The sequence below is a fragment of the Vulpes vulpes genome, chromosome 10 (genome assembly GCF_048418805.1).
Source record: "Vulpes vulpes isolate BD-2025 chromosome 10, VulVul3, whole genome shotgun sequence".
In the NCBI taxonomy this organism is placed as follows: domain Eukaryota; kingdom Metazoa; phylum Chordata; class Mammalia; order Carnivora; family Canidae; genus Vulpes; species Vulpes vulpes.
Window position 1 is genome coordinate 13622409 of NC_132789.1, and position 22128 is coordinate 13644536.

Below are 22128 nucleotides of genomic sequence, written 5' to 3' on the forward strand. Positions count from 1 at the left end.
ACATAAAAGTGCAGGATGGGGATACAGAACTGGTAGGAGGGGTCAGAAGGGATCTGGGCAGGTCACCTGCAGGGCTTACCATGGTGATTAACCAGAGGACAGACCCAGAGTGTACGAGCTAATGATTCAAGGCGGGTTTGCCTGGGTGCCAGATTGTGAAGGACATTTAAAATGTAAATTAATAGCATTAGGTGACAGTGTGTGCTTCTCAGGACATGGATATGAAACCAAAACATTGGTGTCACAAAAACATCATCAGGCAGAACTTTTTTGTTGCAATTATTTGAAAATTAACTCAAATATGGCTTAAGTAAGAGAATGGCTTTATTTGGCTCATGTGACAGTATGGGCCTCGAGTATAGCTATGTTCAGGGGTTCTAGTGATAATAGAGTCATGTCTTTCCATCCCTCAATCCTGCTTTCCTCTAAGATAGGTTGATTTTGAGGCAGTCACTCCCCATGTGCCAGTAAGATGGCCTCCAAAAGCTCTCTGCTTCTGTTCTACCAGCTTAGCAACCCCAGCAAAGAGCTTCTGCTTCCTCAGAGCTACAGCAGAAATCCTGAGGGAGACTTGCTAGTTTGTCCCCAAACCAACCCCTATGGCCTTTGGGACTTGGCGTACTGCTGGCCAGGACTGCATCAGGTGTTGAGCCCCGGCTGTGGGGACAGGGGTGTGTAGAAGGATAGGGTCAACACCTCTAAGTCACAAAGATGGAGTGAGGCAGGGGTGGGTCCCTAAGGAAAAAGAAAGCATTTACTATCTAGAAAAACCACCTGTCCCTAACTCACCATTCTTAGAAAAAGACTACAACTTGATTGCTCAGAGTATCTTAGACCAGGTAAATGTAGGTAAAAGGAGCCCACCAGAGAGACCCCTGTGCCCATGTTTGGAGACATCAGTCTGCACAGCCATTATAGCTTATATGCATGGCACCATGCCTAAGTGATGGTTCTGTACACTGATCTTGAACTGTCAGGCAGGTTCCCTCAATGTCTTGGCCAACCCAAGGGTACTGTTTAGGCCAATCCTCCCCTTAGGGAGTTCTCAGAAATACCCTCAGAGAAGGGAGGTGAATGTGGCCTCCTGCTCCAGGAAAGGTTGGGGTGTACAGACAGATCCTCCCATAATCTTTGGGGACCAATCTTTCAAAATGAAATGAAAACGCAAAGGCCTTTGGCTGGAAGCACACAACCAGTTTTTTAATAAAGTCATTACAAATATGTACAAAGCGTCTCCAAGGTATGAAATTCCTCTTACAAAAGAGCACAACAAACCAGCAAGGTTAGAACCCAGAACGGAATGTTCCCAAGCTTATTGCCTCTCTGGCTGAGCCAGAGGCCTCACCGAGGTTCCAAACACCCCCACAGCTATCCCTGTCACACACACACATAGACTCCTGGGCACTTATAGTGCAAAAGACTTAAGGGTTCCGGTCAGGGAGGGGACAGGAAAGAGGTAAGAAAAACTTCCCATGTCCTAGGAAGTAAGTTGAACAGGCCCTGTTTGCAAACCAGACGCTCCTCCAAGGGACCTTAGAGAAATTAAGGACACAAATGGCAGGGCATAAATACATAAAATTGCCAACTCAACCAATCCAGCCTGTTCTGGAGTGTTCCCAAATGCAACACTCTCTTGGTCCCTGCCGGGCCCTAGGCTGTGCTTGCCCTTGAACTAGCAATTCTCTGGACCAGCTGAGGAGGGAATCCAGTGTGACAGAGCAGTTAGCTCATGGGTTTGCTTGGGGGGATTGGTGGGGGGGGGTCATACAGTCCTGAGTTCAAATCTTGGCTTGGCCACTTCATTCTTTGTATGCAGCCTTAGGCTAAGTTGAAAACCTTTTGAGTCTTGGCTTCCTCAACTGTAAAATGGGAATAATAACTACTGTCTTCCAGAATGGGTATGAGGAATAACTGCAGAAACGTGTAAAGCACTCTCCACGGGGCTCAGGAGTGGTGAGCACGCTGTAGATGGTGGCTTTTGTTACTGCATGAAGCAGCAAGAAAGAGCTAGGCTTTTCATGCTGGGTGTCAGTTGAGATCACAGGCTTTTTAATTTCCTCCATGACTAGGAGTGCTCTGTAAATATAAATACTATAGAACCATCTGCCAGCAAGGCTTGGGGTGATAGGGATGGCCTGACAAATCTGTTAAAGACCATGAACCAGACTGGAAAGGGACAATTAGCATCATCTGGTTCCAGGCAGGGCTGCCCCTCCACACTCCATACATAAGTTTCTTCCCAGATGGGATTCTACAACCTGGAACATTGTAGGTGCTCAATAAATAGGTATTGGATGGAAAAAATTGCTATTTTAAAAAGAAAGTTTTGGTCTAAGCTTTAAAATGACACTTAATGACACCAACATCCTCCATCAGCTCCTATGGGACTAGGCTAGGGTGTCTAGCCTGTGCCCCCTCACCCTCCAAGCAACTTCTGACTCTGGCCCAGGCTGACTTAAGGAAAGATTCAGAAAAGGAGTTGGTATCAACATAAAAGAAAACCTGCATTCTGATCACGGCAGCTTCTGATACCAGGTGGACACTCAAAAAGTCCACAGTGGCAAACCAGTGTCCCCAAAAGAGACTTGTGCAGGATCAGAGATGGACTCTGGCAGTTTCCCAACTAGGGGAAGTGACATTTTATCAAGGTCAGAAACATGATAATAGCACGAGATCTGCTACGTAAGTTGTGAAACCAAAGTCACAGTTTCATCAGTCTGTGACAATATTGTTTAAATCACCATTTTTTTCCATCAAAATAGAAAAGAGTTTCTTAAATGAGACCACTGGGAGAAGTAGAAAAGAAGTCTCCAGTAGCTCAATGGAAGAGAGGAAAACAAAATGGGAATTGGGTTCTAGGAGAGGCTCATGGCCTAGGACCATGGACAGCAGCCAGAGAGGGAAATGGGCTTCCTCCTAGAAACCTGTTACTCCAGCTACATCTAGGCCAGGAGGAACATGAAATGGAATCCCAAATTTGAAATGGGGTAAGGAGATCCTACTTGCTTATGGGGGATGGGGAAAGAAGCTTCCAGAAGGGAACAGATCTAATTTGGAATGGGAATGTTAAAGTCCCAGGAGGCTCCTGTCCCTGTGGCTTCTGGACCCCCACCCTCTGAGAGCAACCAGTACCATCAGGAAGGAGGCCCTTCTGTTTGCTCCTCACCTCATTATGCAGCAGCTACCTAAACAATGATCTCAGAGGCCTCCCTCTGCTTTGCACGGACACGCGTGCGCGCACATACACGCGCACACACACACACACACTGCTGTCTGCTGAAACCCGATATGAGGTCTTTTTTAAAATTTATTTCAAAGCCTCCCTCCCTCTCCCTCTCTTCACAGACGCTCTGCAGTGAAGCTAATCAAAATCAATGACTCCTTGGCAGCCGGAGAAAAGCGGGGGAGAGAGGGAGGGATGGTGCCAGCACTTTGCACACTGTGGAAATATTTAAAAAAAAAAAACACCACCCCACTATCTCATGCAATCCAAGTAATGCAGCCTCAGAGACGGTGGAGACAATATATACATATATATCATGCTTCAATTTCCTAATACAAATGTCCATCAAGAAGTCAAATCTCATATAAAAACAAGCATTAAAAACAACCCCTTGTCAAAAATCGGGGCAGTCGAGAAGTGCACTCAAATTAATGATGTGCAAGAAAAAGCCAGGATTAGATAAATACACAGTTTCTATTAATACAAGAGAATATGTACAAGGGACTTGGCTATAAAGCTCCATCAGGAGGTCACGGGTGTCCAGTTCTCAGCAGTGTGGCTTCATTGAAATCAAAATTGCCCCAAACACCAACCCCAGCACTTGGAGTTTGGATCCTCCTGCGAAAATGTCAGAAGCTAGTAGGTAAGTCAGGGCTGAAAAAAGAGCTTCTCTGACATATCACCTCTCCCCTGTGTCTGGATGGTCAGTGTGGCCCTACTGCAGTGTTGAGGGTACAGCCTTAAAGCAGCAGAGTAGCTGTGATCACGTACCATTATAGTAATGAAAACCCCCTCCCCAGAAAATGGGCTGAGCCGGAAAGACTCTAGTGTTTGGCTCGGAAAGTGACGATACAGAGGCAGACACCGTGTTTCGTATCATTCTAATTAATGTGCCTTCTCTAAGTTCGTGGCTTGGTGGGGATGTCGCCTGCTGCTCTCTGCAGACCCTGCCCACACACTCATCCCCTGCAAACATAAATGTGGAGAGGGCCCCCCCTCAACAAAAGGGAGCAAACTCTCCATCAACAAGCTTTCCTTTTGCACAAGCCTTCTGGAGGTGGAGGCGGACAGACTGCCCTCACCTTCAGTGCTTTGGGTTACATTTGTCTTTAAAGGGCTATTTAGGAAAACATAAGGCATGGAAAAAAGAAAGAAAGAAAGACAGCTCCCAGCTTGCAACAGCGCTAAAAGGTCCTGCATTCTAAAGGACCTGGCAATTTTCAACAAAGCCTGTGGGGAATAATTCAACCCTATGTCAACCTTAACAACGGCTGATCCCTCTGCTGGCTTCTTAGAACTGCAAGGGTGTCTGCAAATCAACCCAGTGGACCCCCTGTCCATAGGGACTGGGTGGTGACCTGCAGATCCAGCCTTGCAGAATGACAGTCTGATCCCCTCACAGTCTGGAGCTCCACCACCTCAGCTTTGCACAGGGCACTGTGTGAGACCCAGCACAGAGGAATAATACCTGGTGTTTTTTTGCATTTTTAAAAATAAAAGCAAAAAATAATAATTGCTCCCTGAAGAGTCTTTGCAGCCAACTCTCAGTCCAGCACACATCTTTTTTTTTTTAAGCCCTTCTAGAAACTTCTGAAAATAGTAGCTTATCCTGGGGGAAAAAAATCAGACCCTCTGTCAGTCAGTGAGATGCTGGTGCATTTCATTTAAATGACCCGCTCCCTCCCCCAGTGCCTCCTCCTTATAAATCACCCTTGACCAGAACGTAGCCATTCCTTGGCTCTTTAATCCATAAAAACCTAAGCCCTGAAATCCCCTTGGGGAGTGGGGGAGGCCATGGGCTGAACTCCCAAGATACTTTTGCGGGGGTAGAGGACATAGCAAACAAGTCACATATGAGGTCAGCTTTCCGCCTCAGTAACCAGCAAGCCACTCCATACCATCCCTTCCCTCCCTCCCCGCCAGATCCCAAGGTTTGCTCCAAAAAAACGCCTCTGGATTTTCATCCCCACAGAGAAAGAGAAGAGACTCTCAAGTGGCACTTTTGCGACTCGTCCCTTTAAAAAGAGAATTTGAAACAGCAAAATAGAAATCTCTCTTGTCCCCTGGCCTTGCAGTCTGGCAACAGAACACCATGGCAGCACCGGCAAGAACACAGCACCAGCAAAATTTAAGTGAAGCACCAGAGACACCAGACTGGTAGGAGAAAAAAAAAAATCTCAATTGTCTTGATGTGACAGCAGGACCGTCTATCTACCTACATAGGTATAGAGAGACTAGGACTTGTCAAGACTTTAGAAATGGAGAATCCCAGACTGCCCCTACAGTGCTCCTCTTTGTCCTCCTTGCTTTTTCTCTATTTTGCCTTTTTTGCAATTTCACCACTCACTCCACCAGCATCCCTCCCCAGGTGGTGGGTCAACTCTGGGGCTAACTCCCACCAGTCTTTGCAGATTTCCTAGGTACACAGTAGGCATCTCTCTTCCGGTGCCCCAGACACAGAAGCATCAAAGTTCGCATGGGAAGGTGCAGAAAAGGGAGGGGACTGTGTCCTTGACAACACATGCACTGAGTAGTAATATTCATATTTTCTTTTTTTATATATATAGAGCTGTATGTAAATAGCATTGGGGTGTCTGTTTCTGCAGCTGGATATGCAAAGGGCTTCCCCAGTTCCTTTCCGCACACATTGCTACTATTGCTCCAGGCTCCTCTTCACTTCCTTCTCGAAGTGCCAACTGCGGCCTTTCAAGCTCTGGGCTCCCCCTCAGGAAAACGGGAACCAGCTTTCTCCAAGGACACAGGGTTTTTCACCAACCTGCAGAAATAAAGATTGGTATTTCGGTCAGTAGGCACGTGCAGACAGCTGCTGGGGATGACGTCAGTGCCTTGGGCTTCTGCACTGCCAGCCCCGAAATGTCCGGGAGGGAGGCAGAGGGGGATGGGAGAGAGCTGCTAGACACAGAGCTTTGATTTGGAGGAAGGGCTCCCCAGAAGCTAGATTTCGCACCCGCCCCCATCCCTACCATGGCCAAAGCCCTGTCCACACAGCAGCCATCCCTAAACAAACATTTGTTTGTGCACACACACACCCATTTCTGTTTTCAGATGTAGGCATCTTCTGTGATTAAAAAAGAGAATGTAGGGGCCCTGGGTGGCTCAGTGGTTGAGCGTCTGCCTTTCTCAGGTCGTGATCCCAGGGTCATGGGATCAAGCCCCACATGGGGCTCCCTGCAGGGAGCCTACTTCTCCCTCTGCCTATGTCTCTGCCTCTCTCTCATGAATAAGTAAATAAAATCTTTAAAAGAGAGAGAGAGAATGTAGAGCCACTCTGCCCCTTTGCTCCTCCAAATCAGGAACAGGACCTTCATCTATTCATTTCACAGATCCATATTCAAGGCAGGCTTAGTCTCTGCTCTCATTTATTCATTCATTCCCAAAACATACCAAGAATCATGCTAGGTGTCACAAACCCAATGACATAGCTCTTGCCCTTTAAGGGGTTCAGAAACCAACAAAGAGATAAGAAGAACTTGATATCAAGGACATGTCGTGGGAAGAGCAGTCTGGATAAACACGAACTATGGGAGCCCAGGAGGGAAAGGGGGAGTCAGAGCCCTTGAGAGAAAGAGTACTGAGCGATGTTAGGAAATTAGCCAGGATAAGATGAGGCATTCTGGGAAGGGCAGAAAAAACAGCGCTTACCCCCGAGAATTGAAAAACATATATTTGTACAAAAACTTGCGCATCGGTATTTAGAGCAGCATTATCCATAATAGCCAAAAAGTGGAAACGACCCCTAAGTCCATTGACTGATCAAAGCGGGTATTGCCATTCAATTGAGTATTGTGCAGCCATGAAAACGAGGTATGGACACACTATAACCTGGATGAGCCTTGAAGTCATTATACTAAATGAAAGAAGCCAGACAGAAAAGATCACATACTGTATGGTTCCAACGTATATGACATGTCACCAAGAGACAAGTCTTTAGGGACATGAAGTAGATTAGTGGTTGTCCAGGGCTGTGGGGATGAAGGAGGGAGTCACCACTAGTGGGGATAGGGTTTCTTTTGGGGATATGAAAATGCTCTAAAATCGATTGTGGGGATGGCCGCACAACTCTGGAAATACAATAGAAACTACTGAGTTGTGTACTTCAAAAGGATGGATTTTCTGGCAGGCGAGTTACATCAGAAGGAGGAGGAAGAGGGAGCAGAGGAAAGGGATGGGGGAATGGCAGGGACAAAGGGAAAAAGCAGGACAGAGGAAAGAACAGAGCAATGAAATACCCCCACTAGGTCAAGGTGCTTGATGAGACTCCAGCAAAGCCTGGGCGATGGGGCGGGTAAGGGGTGAGGCCAGAGAGTTAGCAGGGGCAAGAAGCTGGCAGAGGACGGCGCGTTGGTCCAGAGCAGGGGGTATGAGAATTGCCATGTGAACAGGACAGACCAAGTGGTGTAGGAGACAAAGTGGGAGAGAGATCACTTTCTGAACTGGAGAGAATCCGGGATATCGACCTGTATGAACAGCACTAATGGGTTTTCCTGCTGGGTCTGGTCAACAGAAGGCCCCGATGGGGTAGGAGTCCAGGGTGTGTACTCCCCCAGCTCCCATTCTGTGGGGCCTCAGTGCCTGCTGGGCTAGACTCTGGTTGCACTCCAAGTCCCCCTCCAGGCTCTGGTTCCTACTCCCTCACCTCAACCCTCCAGGCAGGGGTGGACGGCTCTCCTCTGTGGCCTGCCCGGTGGTGCTGCATTACTCCTCCCTGCTTTCCTAAAACCCTGTCTACATTTGGTCACCGAAACTTCACTAAACTCTTCTCTGATTACTCAGCTTGGGGAGGGACTCTCTGCCTCTTACTTGTACTCTTAATCAGTATGTATGACCGTGTGAACCACATGAGTTCCAATCCCATGGACCCCACAATCGACATGAGCTGACACAAGGATCCGAATCAGTGACCTCAGTCCTTTTGTTCTGACCTGCTCAGGTGAAGGCAAAAAGACCTTTACGACCACCTAAGCCCCGATTCTCCTTCTATTCCATGAGAGCAAAGCAGGACGTCTACATTATTGTGTTGCCGCCCTGGGTTTTCATGGGATACTGAAGCAGTCATCCACTAACTCAGTTGATAAACACACTCAATTTAGTTTATGAAAATCGCTTTTGTAAACCCTAAAAACTCACGTTGTTGGCGCCTAGTCACACTGATCTTCAAAGGTCAGTGGAACCCTGCGGCACTAGCCTGAGATAATCACGCTGCCTTGAGCATGCACAGAAAGGAAGGATGGAGGGAAAGAAAGGAATCACACCTATGTGCTACCGAGCGTGTTGACTTTGTGCTGAGCATTGCTCTGGACACTAGATGAGGCCCCAGAGCCTGCCCTCGATTTGCCTCCAGCCTTTCTCGGGGAGATGCCAGAGGCCAGAATGGCGAAGACCACTGTCCATAGCTGTATGGACAGCCCAGGAGTCAGGATGTGGCTGTGCTCACCAGGAAAGCTTCCGAGAGGAACCAAGATTCGAACTGGGTCTTTAAAAGATGCATTCGTATTTTTTTTTCAATAACTGGAAGAAGGAAGGATCATTTAAGTGGGGAAGGGGCCAGAGCAAAGCACAGGGCAGTGACACATACAGCTCAATCAGGGGATCATGATGAGCAGGGACCTACATCCCAAAGTTGTGCAGAGTGAGGCTGTGTAGATGTGTCAGTTGAATGATGGTGATGAAGGGAAAATGATGATGGTATCAGGAGAGGTAAGAGAACTCTACTTTTATGGCACTGATCAGCTCCATCCATGGGAGGAATGGAACTTTCTTGCAAAAGTAGGTAAAGGATTTTCACTTTTCCTTCCTGCAAATCATTAAACCTATAACGAGTCAAATTTCTAAGAGCTTCCAAGAGCAGCTACATGGACCAACTTGGCACCTGTTTATGTCTTGGTGGCAGGTTGGTGTCCGTAGTGACAGATGGACATTAGAAGCACGCCTCTGTGCAGCCAGTGGATGCCATGTCACCTCACCCTACATGGAGGGCACCTGCACATACACTTCTGGGGATCTTAAATGTGACACGGTAGGCCAGGAAGCTTGCCCACGGAAGTAGTCACCTAAATATGCACAAGAGTGTTCCTTCCAACTTTATTTGTAATAGCAGTAGTCTGGAAACATCTTGTAAGTGCATCGGTAGGAGATTGGATTAACACATTAAGCTACCTGTGTGTTAGAAAGAGGCAAATCTAAATGTGCTATGGTTCTTTTAATATTTTATTTATTTATTTATCTATTTATTTATTTATTTATTTATTTATTTATTTGAGAGAGAGAGAGAGAGAGAGAGAGAGAGGGCAAGAGACGGAGAAAGCCCCTAAGGGTGCTATGAATCTTAACTGAAAAGAGCAAATGGCCAAACAGCATGATCCCAGATCTTTTTTCCTTTAATGAATATGTATATGTGTATGTGCCTATCTACATATCCATATAAAGAGACGTACAGATATGAAAAATAGTGTAATGGTTAAGAACCCAGGGGCCCCTGGGTGGCTTGATTGATTAAATGTCCAACTCTTGATTTTTGGCTCAGCTCATGATCTCGGGGTTGCACAATCAAGCCCCGTGTCAGGCTCTGTGCTGAGTGTGAAGCCTGCTTAAGATTCTTGCTCTCCCTCTGCCCTACCCCTACTAGTCTCTCTAAAAAAAATTTTATAAAAAATAAATAAATAAATAAATAAATCAAACAAACTATGGTTGACCCTTGCACAACGTGGAGGTTAGAGGCACTGACCCCTCACACAATCAAAACCCCCCCCGCATAACTTTTGGTTCTCCCAAAACTTAAATACTAATAGCCTACTGTTGACTAGAAGCCTTGTTCATAACATCAACAGTCAATTAACACATATTTTGTATGTTCTATGTATTATATACTGTAATTCTTGTAATCAAATAAGCTAGGAAAAAGAGAACATTATTAAGAAAATCATATGGAGCAGAAAATACATTGCCAATACTGTCCTATATTTGTTTTTTTTAAAACTCTGCATATAGGTGGACCCGTGCAGTTCAAGCCCATGTTGTTCAAGGGTCAGCTGTATTTTTAAGAAATAAAGTCCACCACCCCCTCTGAGCCAGTGTTGTGCCCCTGAGTTGTTTTTCCCCAAACTTGGCTCATAAAAAACTTTCTCAAATGCTGACTCACAACCAAAGCTCACAGCTGAAGAGAGCCATGAAACTTTGCCTTTAAAAAAAAGTCCCTATTTCCACTTTGCACCCACAATGTGGAGGGGGCAGGTGGGCAGAGGGGAGAATGTGGAACATCAGGGCCCTACCTCCCTGGAGCACCGTGCTATTACCCTGTTGTGGGTGCAAAGGTAGGAAGCTGTGAAGGCAAGCCCCGCCACAGCAGTAGATCAAGCCAGAGGCTTGCTCCCTTGTTCCTGTATCTGAGATGAGGACTCTTGCGTCCCCTCCTAAGAGGTCTCAACATTCAATTTAAAAAAAAAAAAATCTTTTTCGGTCTTGCTGTTTGCACAAGTGTTAAGTTACAAATTCAAACAGCAGAGGAGAGAGAAATAAAGGGAAAGCCCCTGTCACTCCACCCTCTAAGCCTCCCAGAATATTTTCTATGCATTTACTGACACCGTGTCTCTCCCCCTCATCCTTATGTCCCCAGAGCCCATCATAATGCCCTGGCCAGAGTAGGTGCTCATTTCAACCTGCTGGGTGAGAGTGGATATGTGAGCAAGAGAATAATGGTGGCAACTCCCCCACTCTCCGTCCTTGGTTTCAGGGAGCTGGTTTTGACTGTGGAGTTTAGACAGGACCAGCAGTTGATCCTAGCACCTAAGAATCATGGGGACAAAGGTATCCATGCAGAATCTTCCTAGAGGGATCACTGCTCTGGTCTGTGTCTCCAGTCTCCATCCCGGAAGTTCATGCTGCCCACTTAGGAAGGTAGGTGCTGAGGAGGTAGGATAAGGGGTTTGAAAAAGCAGAAGGCTAGGGCTCCTGGATGGCTGACTCTTCATTGGGCATCTCTTTGTTTCAGCTCAGGTCATGATCTCAGGGTTCTGGGATCGAGCCCCGTGTGGGGCTCTGCACTCAGCTGGGATTCTGCTTGAGATTCTCTCTCTCCCTCTGCCCCTCCCCACCTGCTCATGTTCTCACTTGCTCTTTCTCTCAAATGAATAAATTTTGAAATTTTAAAAATCTTTTAAACAAACTAACATGAGTGGGGGGAGGGGCAGAGTGAGAGGGAGGAGCAGGGAGCCCGATGCGGGGCAGGCACCCCAATGAATAAATCTTTTATAAAAAGAAAGGAAAAAGCAAAAGGCTGGATCTGAGGCATGTGAGAGAGGAAAAGGCCATTTGGCAGCTGCTGGAAGGGATGGTGGCTCCCCTGTGCCCAGTGCCCAGCTAGTAGTGAATAGTTATCGTTGCCTCAGTGAGTGGTCATCAGTGCCTCAGTGAGGGGTTACCAAGCTCATCACTGAGTGGTCATCAGTGCTTCAGTGAATGGTTATTGATTACGTAAAGTCTGTGAGGAGAGAGCAGAGAACTGAGAGCTTCTGCCCACTATGAAATTACAGCAGGTGGACCTTGAATGCACAGTAACTGGACTTCCAGAGGGTAGCACTGAGATCTGAGAGGCAGCAGAGGATGGACACCAAATCAAACAGGCAGACCCTTCTTAAAGTTGCCTTGCCGATGTTTCCCACATTATAACATGCTCGTTCTTTGACCCAATAACTTCACTGCTAGGAACTTCACTTTTTTTTTCTAGTTGCAAACTTGTCCAAACAAGAATACACCTGGCTCATACTCCTAGAAAATGAGAAACAACCTAAATGCCCCTGGGGAGGTGACCAAATAAGTGAATCATGGTTTATCCAACAATGGAACACCATGCAGCCATTAAAAAGGATGATGAAACCTTTCTTTGTTGACATGGGAAGAGATCGGCAATCTATTTTTAGTGAGAAAAAGCAGATTACAGAACAACATGAACAGATGATCTCACTTATTTAAAATAGGGTATGTGTGTGGGTGTGTGTATGCATCAAGGGATGTCTGGCCAAGTGATCCCCTAAATAGCAGGGGTTGCAAATTTAAATATATGCATGGATCCAGTGAAGTGTGCCCAGGAGAGGTCAGGGTAAGCAGAGAATCTGTGTCCCATCTAAAGGGGCTTCTGATACTCATCCAAGCCTTTGCTATCACATGGGAATACAGACCCGGTCTTTTCAGATCTTTCCGTTTGTTTAAGAAAAACTAGAAATACGGGCTTCTACAAGAATGTGCCTGATGTTTCAGTGCTGGGGGACATGTGGGTCAAACAAAACCCAACTGGCAGGCCTGATTTAGCCGGAAGTCCACCCAGCTAAAGGTTGGCTAAGGTTGGAACCCTTGACCAGACACTGGGACACTCTTAGAGTCAGCTGGCATTGAAAGCCACCTTAGCAGCTATCTCTGTGCCTCAGTTTCCCTCTCTGGAAAGTGAGGGACTTGGATCAGCTGGTCTCTAAAGTCCTGTGTAGCTCTGGCTGTATTTCTAGAATGGTGACCTTTTGGATCATAGATCGTTTGAGGATTGGATCAAAGTCTTGGTTTCTCTCTCAAGTAGGGAGAAACACAGAAGTATGAAATCGGCCAATGTTATGTGTAATCTTGGGGGGTTCCTAAATTCCTTAAGGCCTCCCTGAATTCATCCATTTATATATCCACTTATTCATTCATTTATTCAGTAGTTACTGGATGTCTGCTCTGTGCTAGTCACCATGCCCAGCTTGGGATATAGTGATGGGCCAAATCAACATGATTGGTGCCCTCACGGGATGTGGAGGCCAGAGTCTCCCAGGTTGGGAAATCCTGTCCTGGAGGTTCCCCCACCCCTGGTAGAGAAGCCTAAGCAGGTTGCTCATGAGCCACAATGCAAGACTGGGAACTGCTTCAAATAAAACGCTCTATAAAGTCTCCTATGAGTTCCCGCCATCCTATGAGTATGGACTCACAGACTGAATTTTATCACAAATAAGAACAATACGTATCCCATACTACCATCTATCATATTCTAACATTTTTCTGAACATCAGTGACGTGCCCCCATACTGCTCAGAAGGTAAAGGGACAGTTGGTAAATGGCAGCCTCTGGGCCTGATCCAAAAGTCAGCCTGACTCCAAAGTTCATGTCACTTTCCACCACAGACATTTTAGGCTTTCCTGTCTCAGCATAAAATCTGGGTGAATCAGATAGTGGTTAAATTCTCAGAATCAAGACTTGGGCCCCATGGTGTGCCACCGAAAATATTTTACATCTGGGCTTTGAAAGTGGTACCTCTTCTTAAATCTATCCCATTGGCCCTGACACATTCCCACTCTCTGAAGACCAATGCTAAGTTTCCCCATCATCAATATGAGCGGTTTTCAGTATTTATTAAGTACCATGTGCTAGATCCAAGAATATCAGATGTACACAGTACCTGGCTGTACCACGGTGATAGGCAGAGCCAGGCAGGCAGGGGAAGCTCTCCAAACCCTTAGTAACATTGCTCTGACTCAGAGCTCTTCTCAACATTGGGATGGGCATGCACGGAGTCATCTGCACTCTCAGGCATTCCAGCAATAGCTGGAGGTGTGTTCCACAAAGAACATTCCACACACAAAAATCCACAGATTCAGCTGAGGATGGTGACAGCCAACTCAGGAGGTCAGTGACATAACTGGGACATGGCAATAAATGGCAATTTTTGTCTAGAAAGCCCTTCTGGACCTGTACCACAAGGCTTTATGCCCTTTAGACAACTGTTACAATGAAAGAATGTTGACATATGCTTTGATAGCATACAGTTCCACTTGGAGCCATTTTTAAGAAAATCATCCATGGGGATGCCTGGGTGACCCAGTCGGCTAAGTGTTTGCCTTCAGCTCAGGTCATGATCCCAGGGTCATGGGATCCAGCCCCACATGAAGTTGGGCTCCCTGCTCGGTGGGGAGCCTGCTTCTCCATCTGCACCACTTGTGCTCTCCCTCTTTCTCTCTCAAATAAATAAAATCTTTAAAAGAAAAGAAAATCATCCACGATGTGCCCAAAGAGTTATACGCAAGGATGCTCACCATCATGTTGGAAACAATCTAAATGTCCAATGGTAGTTGATTGGGAAGGTAAATGGTGGAAGAGCCAAATCATGAAATAGCAAGCAACTCTAAGTGTGTCATAGAATATATTACAGGGCATAGAGAAATGTCTGTGCTATAATGGAAAAGTCAGGTTACAGATAATAAATATCTAGAGCGAGTGATTCCATTTGTTGAAGTCCCCATCGGTGCATTTTTTGAAAACGGAAAGAAGCCTATAGAAAAGTTAACAGTGAGCAGTAAGATAAAAACAATCGACAAAAATGGTCTTTTATTCAGCATTTTCCAAGTATTTAATAAGGAACTTGTAATACTTTTTGTAATCCAGGAAAGGCTATTTTTAAAAAGGGAGAGGATATCACATAAAATTTCCCAAAGTAATTTCATTCCATCTTGCCCAAGTCTGTGGTCTGCGGAGCAAAGGTTCAATGATGGCAACACTCTGTGGGGGCAGCCAATTTTCTCTCCATGGGAGGGTAAAGGACATTTCTCCATCCCTGGGCATCCAGCCATAATAAAAGGATTCATCTCACTGTTGTGGGTTAAAATAGAGATCCCTCACCCAATAGCAGGGGCACCAGTTTAGGGCAGGAAGGAGACAGGGAGATGATGCTGAGTTGAATGGTAACATTCCTTACGTGATGGAAATCCAGCCAGTATCTACAACATTCTAAGGGTGAAGAGGGCTGAGTATCCATGAGCTGGTACAGGAATCAGGACCTCTCAGATCCTGGCAGGAGATGAACTAGTTCATTTCCACTGAGAGGCTGGGGTGAGAGTCAGAGCCAGGGTTTTCGGCTCCCGAAGTCTAGGAGCATCTGAGGCCAGGACCTGGGACTCATTCATCCCTATATCCCTGCATCCTGGCACCTGGCTCCTCGCTGGTGCGCAATGCATTATGCAAGCGCATGATGATGGAATAGTCCTCTTTACTGCGTCACATAATCCCCCTGCCCTTGTGAAGTGCCTGCCCACACACCATCTGCACTATGGATCCCGTTACTGATGAAAGTCTCTATGGGCTTGGTTTTCTCACCCTCTTCTTCCTATTGAGCTTGGAACCAAACTCAGCCTTCCTACCATGGCCTCATCTAGCCACTCCCTGCCTCTCAGACTTCTTCCCCAAGTTCATGTGGCTTAGCCGCACTACTCGGGTTTCTTTCTCCTTCAAACACACCTTGCTAAATCTCACCTCCCAAGCACTGGACTTGCTGTCATCTGGCCAGAACACCTTTCTTACAAGTCTTCATGTGACCAGCTCCTTGTCATTCAAGTCACCAATCTCCTGACTCCTCCTGAAAGTGGCCATTGCTAACCACTGCAGGTAAGGAGTCCCCTGGGCTCTCTATTACATTCCCTTCCTGTAATACCTTCAGAGTCCTTTGGCACTTTCTGAAATTATCTCTGGGTTAGATTGTGTAATCCAAAAATGGCCACATCATCTCCTGTCCCACGTGCTATTCTAGAACTTTGTCACCACCCCCACGGAGTGGTATCTAATTCCACTACCCCTGAATATGGGCTGGCTTGTGACTTACTTCTAACCTAAATGACTTCTGAAGCTGGATCAGAAAGGGCAAAGCAGCTTCCCCCTGGTCCCCTGGAAGCTTGCTCCTGGAGCTCTGAGTCACCAGGTCAGAATCTAAGCACCATGAAGCTGCCATGCGGTGGAAAAGCCCAGGCCCCAGAGGGGGTGCAGTAGAGATCCCTGCTACCTCCTCCCCATGCCCACCATGACTCCAGCCCCCAACCAGCCTGGAGCAGAGACAGGTCACCCCTACTATGCCATATCTGATTTCCTAACCCATAGGATATATAAGCATAATCAGACAATTGTTTGAAGCCACTAAGCTTTGAAGTAGTTATAGAGCAACAGTAACCAGAACAATCTTTATTAACTTATCTGTCTTTTTCCACTAAAATGTACATGAGGAGAGGACCTCATGTATCTTGATCCTTCCTGTGTCCGCAAAGTCCTTCATCCCATAGGTACTCAATAATGAATAGCTGAGTAAGTAGAAGCAGCTGAATTTGGAAATACCTATCTTTCATGGTTTCTGATTGATTGATTAATTAATTACATAGTTATAGTTATTATAGGCCTACTATGTGACAAGGAAGTCACATACGGCGGGGCATCCCATTGTTCCCATGAAATCCTATCACACATAACACTGGTGATGACCAGAGGGGAAAAAGAAGTCCCCTCTTCTCCCCTCCCTTCCCCCAGTAGCGGTCTGAAGAGCCAACCGGACTGTGAAAAGTCAGAGGTTGCCAAATCCGCCCAGCCCACATCTGGGGGTGTATTTAATTATCCCCGGGTGCAGCTGTTTTTACATTGACAGTTCAGTCACTTGTGCCCTGGCCTCTCACTAGGCAAGCGGGTGACTCCAGACAGGGACCATGTGGTGGGAAGGCTGCCAAGGTCCTGCACATCTGGCCCCTTCCCGGGGGGTACCTCCCCAACAGCTGTCTCCTTCCTTTTGGATTGCTCCCTCCCCTGGCCTAGGCTTTCAAGCTCTAGAAGTAATCTTGGCAGGGGTGCAGTAGGCCGGGTGGGAGGCTGGAGGGATGCGCCTCTCGGTTTAACTACTTAGGCCCCAAAGTACCTGCCAAGAACCAGTTAGCATGTCTGGCTGGCAGGCCAGGCCGTCATTAATTCATTAAAGCAAGCTGCGCCGGCCCATTATCTCCCTGTTGCTGACCAGTCGCGCCTCCTGGGCCTGCAGAGTCTTCTTCCTCCCCTTCTTCAGCCCCTTCTTCTTCGTCCCAAGGTGAGATCTGCACACTGTGGGCCCCTTCTCACAGCCAGATTCCCTGGCTATACTCTCTCCCTCCCTGCCCCCTCCCAAGGCACAGTTCTCCCTGCCTCCCCGCCTCCGCCAGCCAGTGCTCACCAGAAAGCATCTTTTGTTCCCTCTCTCCCATCTTTGCTGCGCAGTGACTGGTTAAATCCCACCCATCTTCCTCTTGGCCTCCCCCAGCCTCCAAGGAGCCTCCCCTGAGGCTCTAGCAGGAAGGGAATCTCTCTAGTGCAGGAATTCATAGCTCATAGCCCCCTCTGCTTGCTGCCTGGTGTCTTTTCCTCCCTTGCCCCCCACCCCGAGTCATCTGGGGGGCCGTGTGCTCAAAAACAGAAACTCCAATTCCATTTCTGATGTTGCCACCAGTCCTTTGGGACTCCAGGGAACCTCTCTGCCTCTGTTTCCCCTTTGAAATAATAGGAATGGCATTACCCATTTCAGAACAGCCTCTGATGAGTGAACTAAGTGCCAGGCACTGCACTGGGCACTTTAAATGGATGCTCTCCCATCAGACTTCCAACAGTCCTAGAAGAGGTACAGCTCCAGTTTAGGCTCAGAAAGGTTATGGTTCTTACCGAAGGTCACACTGCCAGCAAGTTCCTGGGCTGGGACTTAAATCCAGTTCCATCTGATCCCTAAACCCATGCTTTTTACCACTGGACTGTCCTGGCCCATCTGGCCTTGATTCCCCAAGAGGTCACATAGGGATGGTGGGGAATTGCCTCCTAACAAAGGCAGAATATTGTCTGCTTTGGGAAAGAAATATATTAAGTGCACAATCATAAGCATGGGAGCTCACATTTAAATCTACTTCTTAGGCATCTGGCACTGTCCTAGAACTCTCTAGATGTGAATGCATTTCACCCTCTTAACAACACTTTTGCCATTAAGTACTATTATTGCCCCCATTTTAAATATGGGGAAAACTGAGTCTCGCATGTTTGTTTATTTAAGGATGACTTCTGAAAGAAGTATTGCTGGCTCACAGTGGAGGCTCAAAACCAGTCTGTTGACACTGTTGCCCTGCCTATAGCCAAGTTCACCCTAAACGCCTAAGAGAATTGCCTGCCCAATAGGGCTGGCACAGGCCTCCCTGAAATACATAAGGTATCCTCTGAGCACTCCCACTTCCCCACGGTAGGAAAAGTGGAGAGGACCACACACGGAACTCAACACACTGTCTTCCTCCAGTGGATTTTCCTTCTTTCCAGTCTTCCTAACTTAGCAGAGAGGCTGGGAAAAGACGGGTTTCCCCCAATTAAGTCAAACGCAAAGCCCGAGCTGCAGGCAGGTGGCTGCAGGCAGGAGGTGGCGGCCAGAGAACTTGAGGTTCTGGGACAGGGAAGGAGGCGGGGAGGCCAAGCCTGGTGAAGCCCAGGGCGGGAGCGCAGGAATCGCGCGGTACATAACTCCACCCGTGTCCCGGGGGAGGGAGGCGCGGCGCTGCAGGAAAGCTGAGCCGGGCATTCGGGGGTTAGGGCACGCGAGGAGGGAGCACCCGGGAGGGTGTGGCTGCAGGGGACGCAGGCGGGGCCCGGCCGGAGGAAGAAGAACCCGGGAGTGGCCTGGAGTCGAGAGGCAGCCGGGAACTCTGGGGCAGAAGCAAAGTGAGGAGGGAGCAATAAAGTGTTCGGCGCCAATTATCTGCAGGAGCGACACTGCTCCCGGGGAGGTCGGAGCCCTCCCCTGCCGCGTGGGACCCCGGCTCCCAGCCCCTCCCGCGCCCTCGGTCCTCCCGCGCGCCCTAGGGGAGGGCTCCCGCCACCTCCCGGCCGGCAGCCTCCTGCGCGCGGCCCCGGAGCACCCCTCGCCCCGACGCGCACAGGTCTGTTCTACCCCGGGGTGGGCGCCCGGCCTCGCGTGCACGGCCCTGCCCTGGGAAGGGAGCGCCCTCCCAGCCTCCGTGCACCCCAAGACCGCGGCAGGCCTTGTCCTCGCCCTCCTCCTGGGTGCCTCTCGCTCGCATCTTGCTTCTAATTCACATCCCCACTATCTTGCGACTTGTTCTCCTAGCAGTGTCTCTTCTTCTCCAGGTGCTCCATCCTCCTTTCCTGGTCTCACTGTCCGCTTTTTCTTTCTTTCCCTCTCCTTCCACTTTCTTTCCGCCTCCCCTTAATTTCCAGGCTGTGGGCTTCGCGTCTCCCGCTCGACTCCCTGTTTCTGCTCCTCCCTCCGCACCCACCCCCCCAACGCCCCGTCCAAAATGTTGTTCCTGCCCCTGGGATCCTGTCCCAGCCCCAGCCGGGTCCGCGGATGGGACCTCCGGGAGGGAGCCGGGCAGAGAGCGCCCCGAAGCACGCACCTCTCTTCGCCAGCGCCCGAGCTGCGCCGGCCCACGCGACATCTGTCGCCCGCGCTCCCGGCTCACACCCCGCGCACCCCCGCAGCTCCCCGGGCGCTGCCACCCCCCACGCTCCGGCTGCCGCCTCTCCCCGCGGGCGCCGCGCCAGCTTCTCAGGGTGTCGGTGCACGGCGCGGCTCGGCCCCGGGGCCGAGCGCTCGGCATCTGTGGGTGGGGGCACCCTGGGGCCGTGGCTTTCTCACCTTCGACCTCCACCTTCCAGCCCTAGACCCACCTGTGGTGAGCTCAGGCTGATTTTCTCTCCTTCTCATTCTCTGCCGCTCTGCTCTGTTCCAGAATCTGAGAAGACAATCCCTTACACGTTTGCTCCCCTAGGCGCACAGCTGGTGCTCAATAAGTCCCCAACCCCAAGGGCCTAGTGCTCCGAGGATGCTCAGTACCGTTCTCCCACTGGCACCAAACACAGTGGGTGCTCAATTCTGACTCTCCACGCCCACCAGCACGCAGCGCCCAGCCATACCGCAAGCTTTCAACCATTCCGTCCCACACTGACGGCCTAGCTAGCACCCAGAAGGAGCTCGATAAATGCTCTTATAAAGCCTTCCCCTTGGGGCTTCCCTAACAGCCTCAGGTCTCAGCCCACTTTGGGGGCACCTCCTTCTCCATCTCCGTTCCAACCTTCCGGTGGAGAGGAGGCCCAGCTCCAGAAACGGGACACCTCGTTGCAGAAGGAGTGAAGAAGTTGGCAAAGCGGAGGAAAACTGTAAAAAGTGCGCGGGCCGTGGGGGAAAGACAGCTCCGGCGGGAACCTGGAACTCCAGAGAGGCACTCGGGGAGACGCGGGACGTGCCGCTAAAGAAGAGGGTTCGGAGCCTGTGGCGACTTAGGAGCTGCAGATGGCTCGCAAGAGGACGGGGGGCGGGGGGGGGCGGGCTTGCCTCGAATCCGCGATGGATGATAATTCTTTGGCTTGGCTTGTAACTGCGTCCTCACTGCAAACGCACTTTTCACTCGCAGCGCGTGTTTACTTGGGGATGATGGAGGCTGAAGTTCCCCCCTTTAGCGGGGAGGCTAAAGCCATCCCGCTGCAGAGAGTGGCAAGAGGCGCTCAAGGAGTGGCGAGAAGAGGCCCGAACCCGCGGACCTGGCCCTCAGGAGGAGCGAGGGGACCCGGACGGGAAGGGGCCGGCGATCCGGGCGCGAGGAGGGAGCAGAGGAACGCGGAGACGCGCAGAGAGGAGCGCAAAGCCGTCCGCCGCCCGCGCGCCCCAGGCCGCCCCGCGCGCCCAGTCCGGCCCCGCGCGCCCGGGCCCGCGCGCGTACCTGTTGCTCTCTCCGGCTGGGTGTCGGCTGCGGCCCCACCAAGAAGCCCCGCGTTCCTACAAGTTCCGCCTGCCGAGCAGCCAGGCCGCCAGCGCCGCCACCTGCGCGGCCGCGCACAGCCAGGGCCAGTAGGTGGGGAGCGCGCGGGGCGCCGGCGCCCTCCGGCTCCGCGCGCGGCGCCGCCACATGGTGCGCTGGTGCAGCTCGTCGCCGAGCGCCTTGAGCCGAGCGGCCGTGAGCTGCGCGGCGGACGAGCGCAGAGCCAGGCGGCCCGCGCTGCAGGCGCACACGGCCGGGGGCCCGCGGCCGCGGTGCAGGGGGCACGGGCACATGACCGCTCGCCTCGCTCCCTCCGCGCGCTCGGGCCGCCCCTCGCCGCCGCCGCCCCGGGCCTCCGCGCCTGCCTCCGCCGCGCTCCAGCCGCCGGGGGCCTCCCCTGGACACCAAGTTTCTCCTTGTGTTGTGCGTTTGTTGTGCTGACGGCGCTATTATTAATTAAAGTGTCACATGGTGGAGGGGGGCGGGGAGGGCGCGGGGAGGGGGGTTACATCATCCGGCCCCCGGGGGGGGGGCTGCAGGCAGAAGAAGCCGAGAGGTAACTTTTAACCCTAGCGGCGCCGGCAGCGCGAGGGCGCGCGCGGGGGAGGGGGAGGGGGAGGGGAGGGGGAGCGCGGCGCGCTGGGACGGGCCGGGGGCCCGGGCTTGGGGGGTCGCGTGGGACCCCCGCCGGGGCGGGGAGCGCGGGGGAAGGCCTTCTCCTTCCCTCCTTCCTGAATTCAGCTCTGCTTCCGATCTGGCGAGGGAAGCAGGCTTGTTTGCCGTTTTGGATGAAGCTGATAGAGAATTCGGCTGCATTATTCAAAAATACTCCGAGGCTATTGTGTTGCTTGGGGGAGGTGGGTTGACTCAAGAATCTCCTGGGAGAGCCAGAGCCAACCCGGCTTGCCCACTCCCAGGTCGGACTCGGCACCTACGGGCTTCGCGTCTGAACACACCCGACACCCGACACACGCCCCCACCCCGCCCTGGGCTTCCCGGCCAGACCCTAAGGCAACCCCGGCGCCCCGGGAGAGCTCGCTGGGGGCGGGCTGGGGGGTGGGAGGTCGTCCCCAGCCGCAGGGGCGCGCGCCCGAAGGACCCTCGCGAAGGGCTTTCTGGAAGGAAACTTATTTTTGTGTGCTTCCTTGTGAATATCCTTTTCCAGGGTTACGGGCGGAGACGCATTTGGAGACGCTAAGGAGCCGACGAGGGGGAGGGGCTCAGGGGACTTTCGCCTGGAAAGGCTGGAGTCGTCCCTGCTCGCGGAGGTGCGGATGGGCCAGGGACGCTCAGGATTTGGGGGCAGATAACGAGCCCTTCTCCGATCTTAAATTTAATGGGAT

General features: G+C 50.4%; 2 protein-coding genes across 4 annotated transcripts in view; one reads left to right on the forward strand and one right to left on the reverse strand.

The window, feature by feature from the left end:
• RNFT2 (ring finger protein, transmembrane 2) overlaps positions 1-8016 on the forward strand; it is a 76997-nt gene extending 68981 nt beyond the window's left edge. The window contains exon 11 of one of the 3 annotated variants that reach the window (XM_072722912.1): positions 5196-8016. In XM_072722912.1, the coding sequence (XP_072579013.1) occupies positions 5196-5270 (75 nt within the window). In that variant the 3' untranslated portion in view covers positions 5271-8016. The remainder of the gene's footprint in view (positions 1-5195) is intronic. The other 2 variants (XM_072722916.1, XM_072722906.1) reach the window with 2 other exon arrangements.
• Positions 1180-21194, reverse strand: HRK (harakiri, BCL2 interacting protein). The gene is made up of 2 exons (XM_072722925.1): positions 20747-21194; positions 1180-5999 (listed from the first exon to the last, which is right to left on the reverse strand). Exon 1 carries the CDS (start codon positions 21076-21078, stop codon positions 20803-20805), a length of 276 nt encoding a protein of 91 aa, XP_072579026.1. The 5' UTR covers positions 21079-21194; the 3' UTR covers positions 1180-5999; positions 20747-20802.
• Between the last annotated feature and the right edge of the window lie 934 nt (positions 21195-22128).

Excerpts from the sequence above, each read along its gene's own strand:
- HRK (XM_072722925.1), bottom strand. The coding sequence starts at position 21,078 with ATGTGCCCGTGCCCCCTGCACCGCGGCCGCGGGCCCCCGGCCGTGTGC.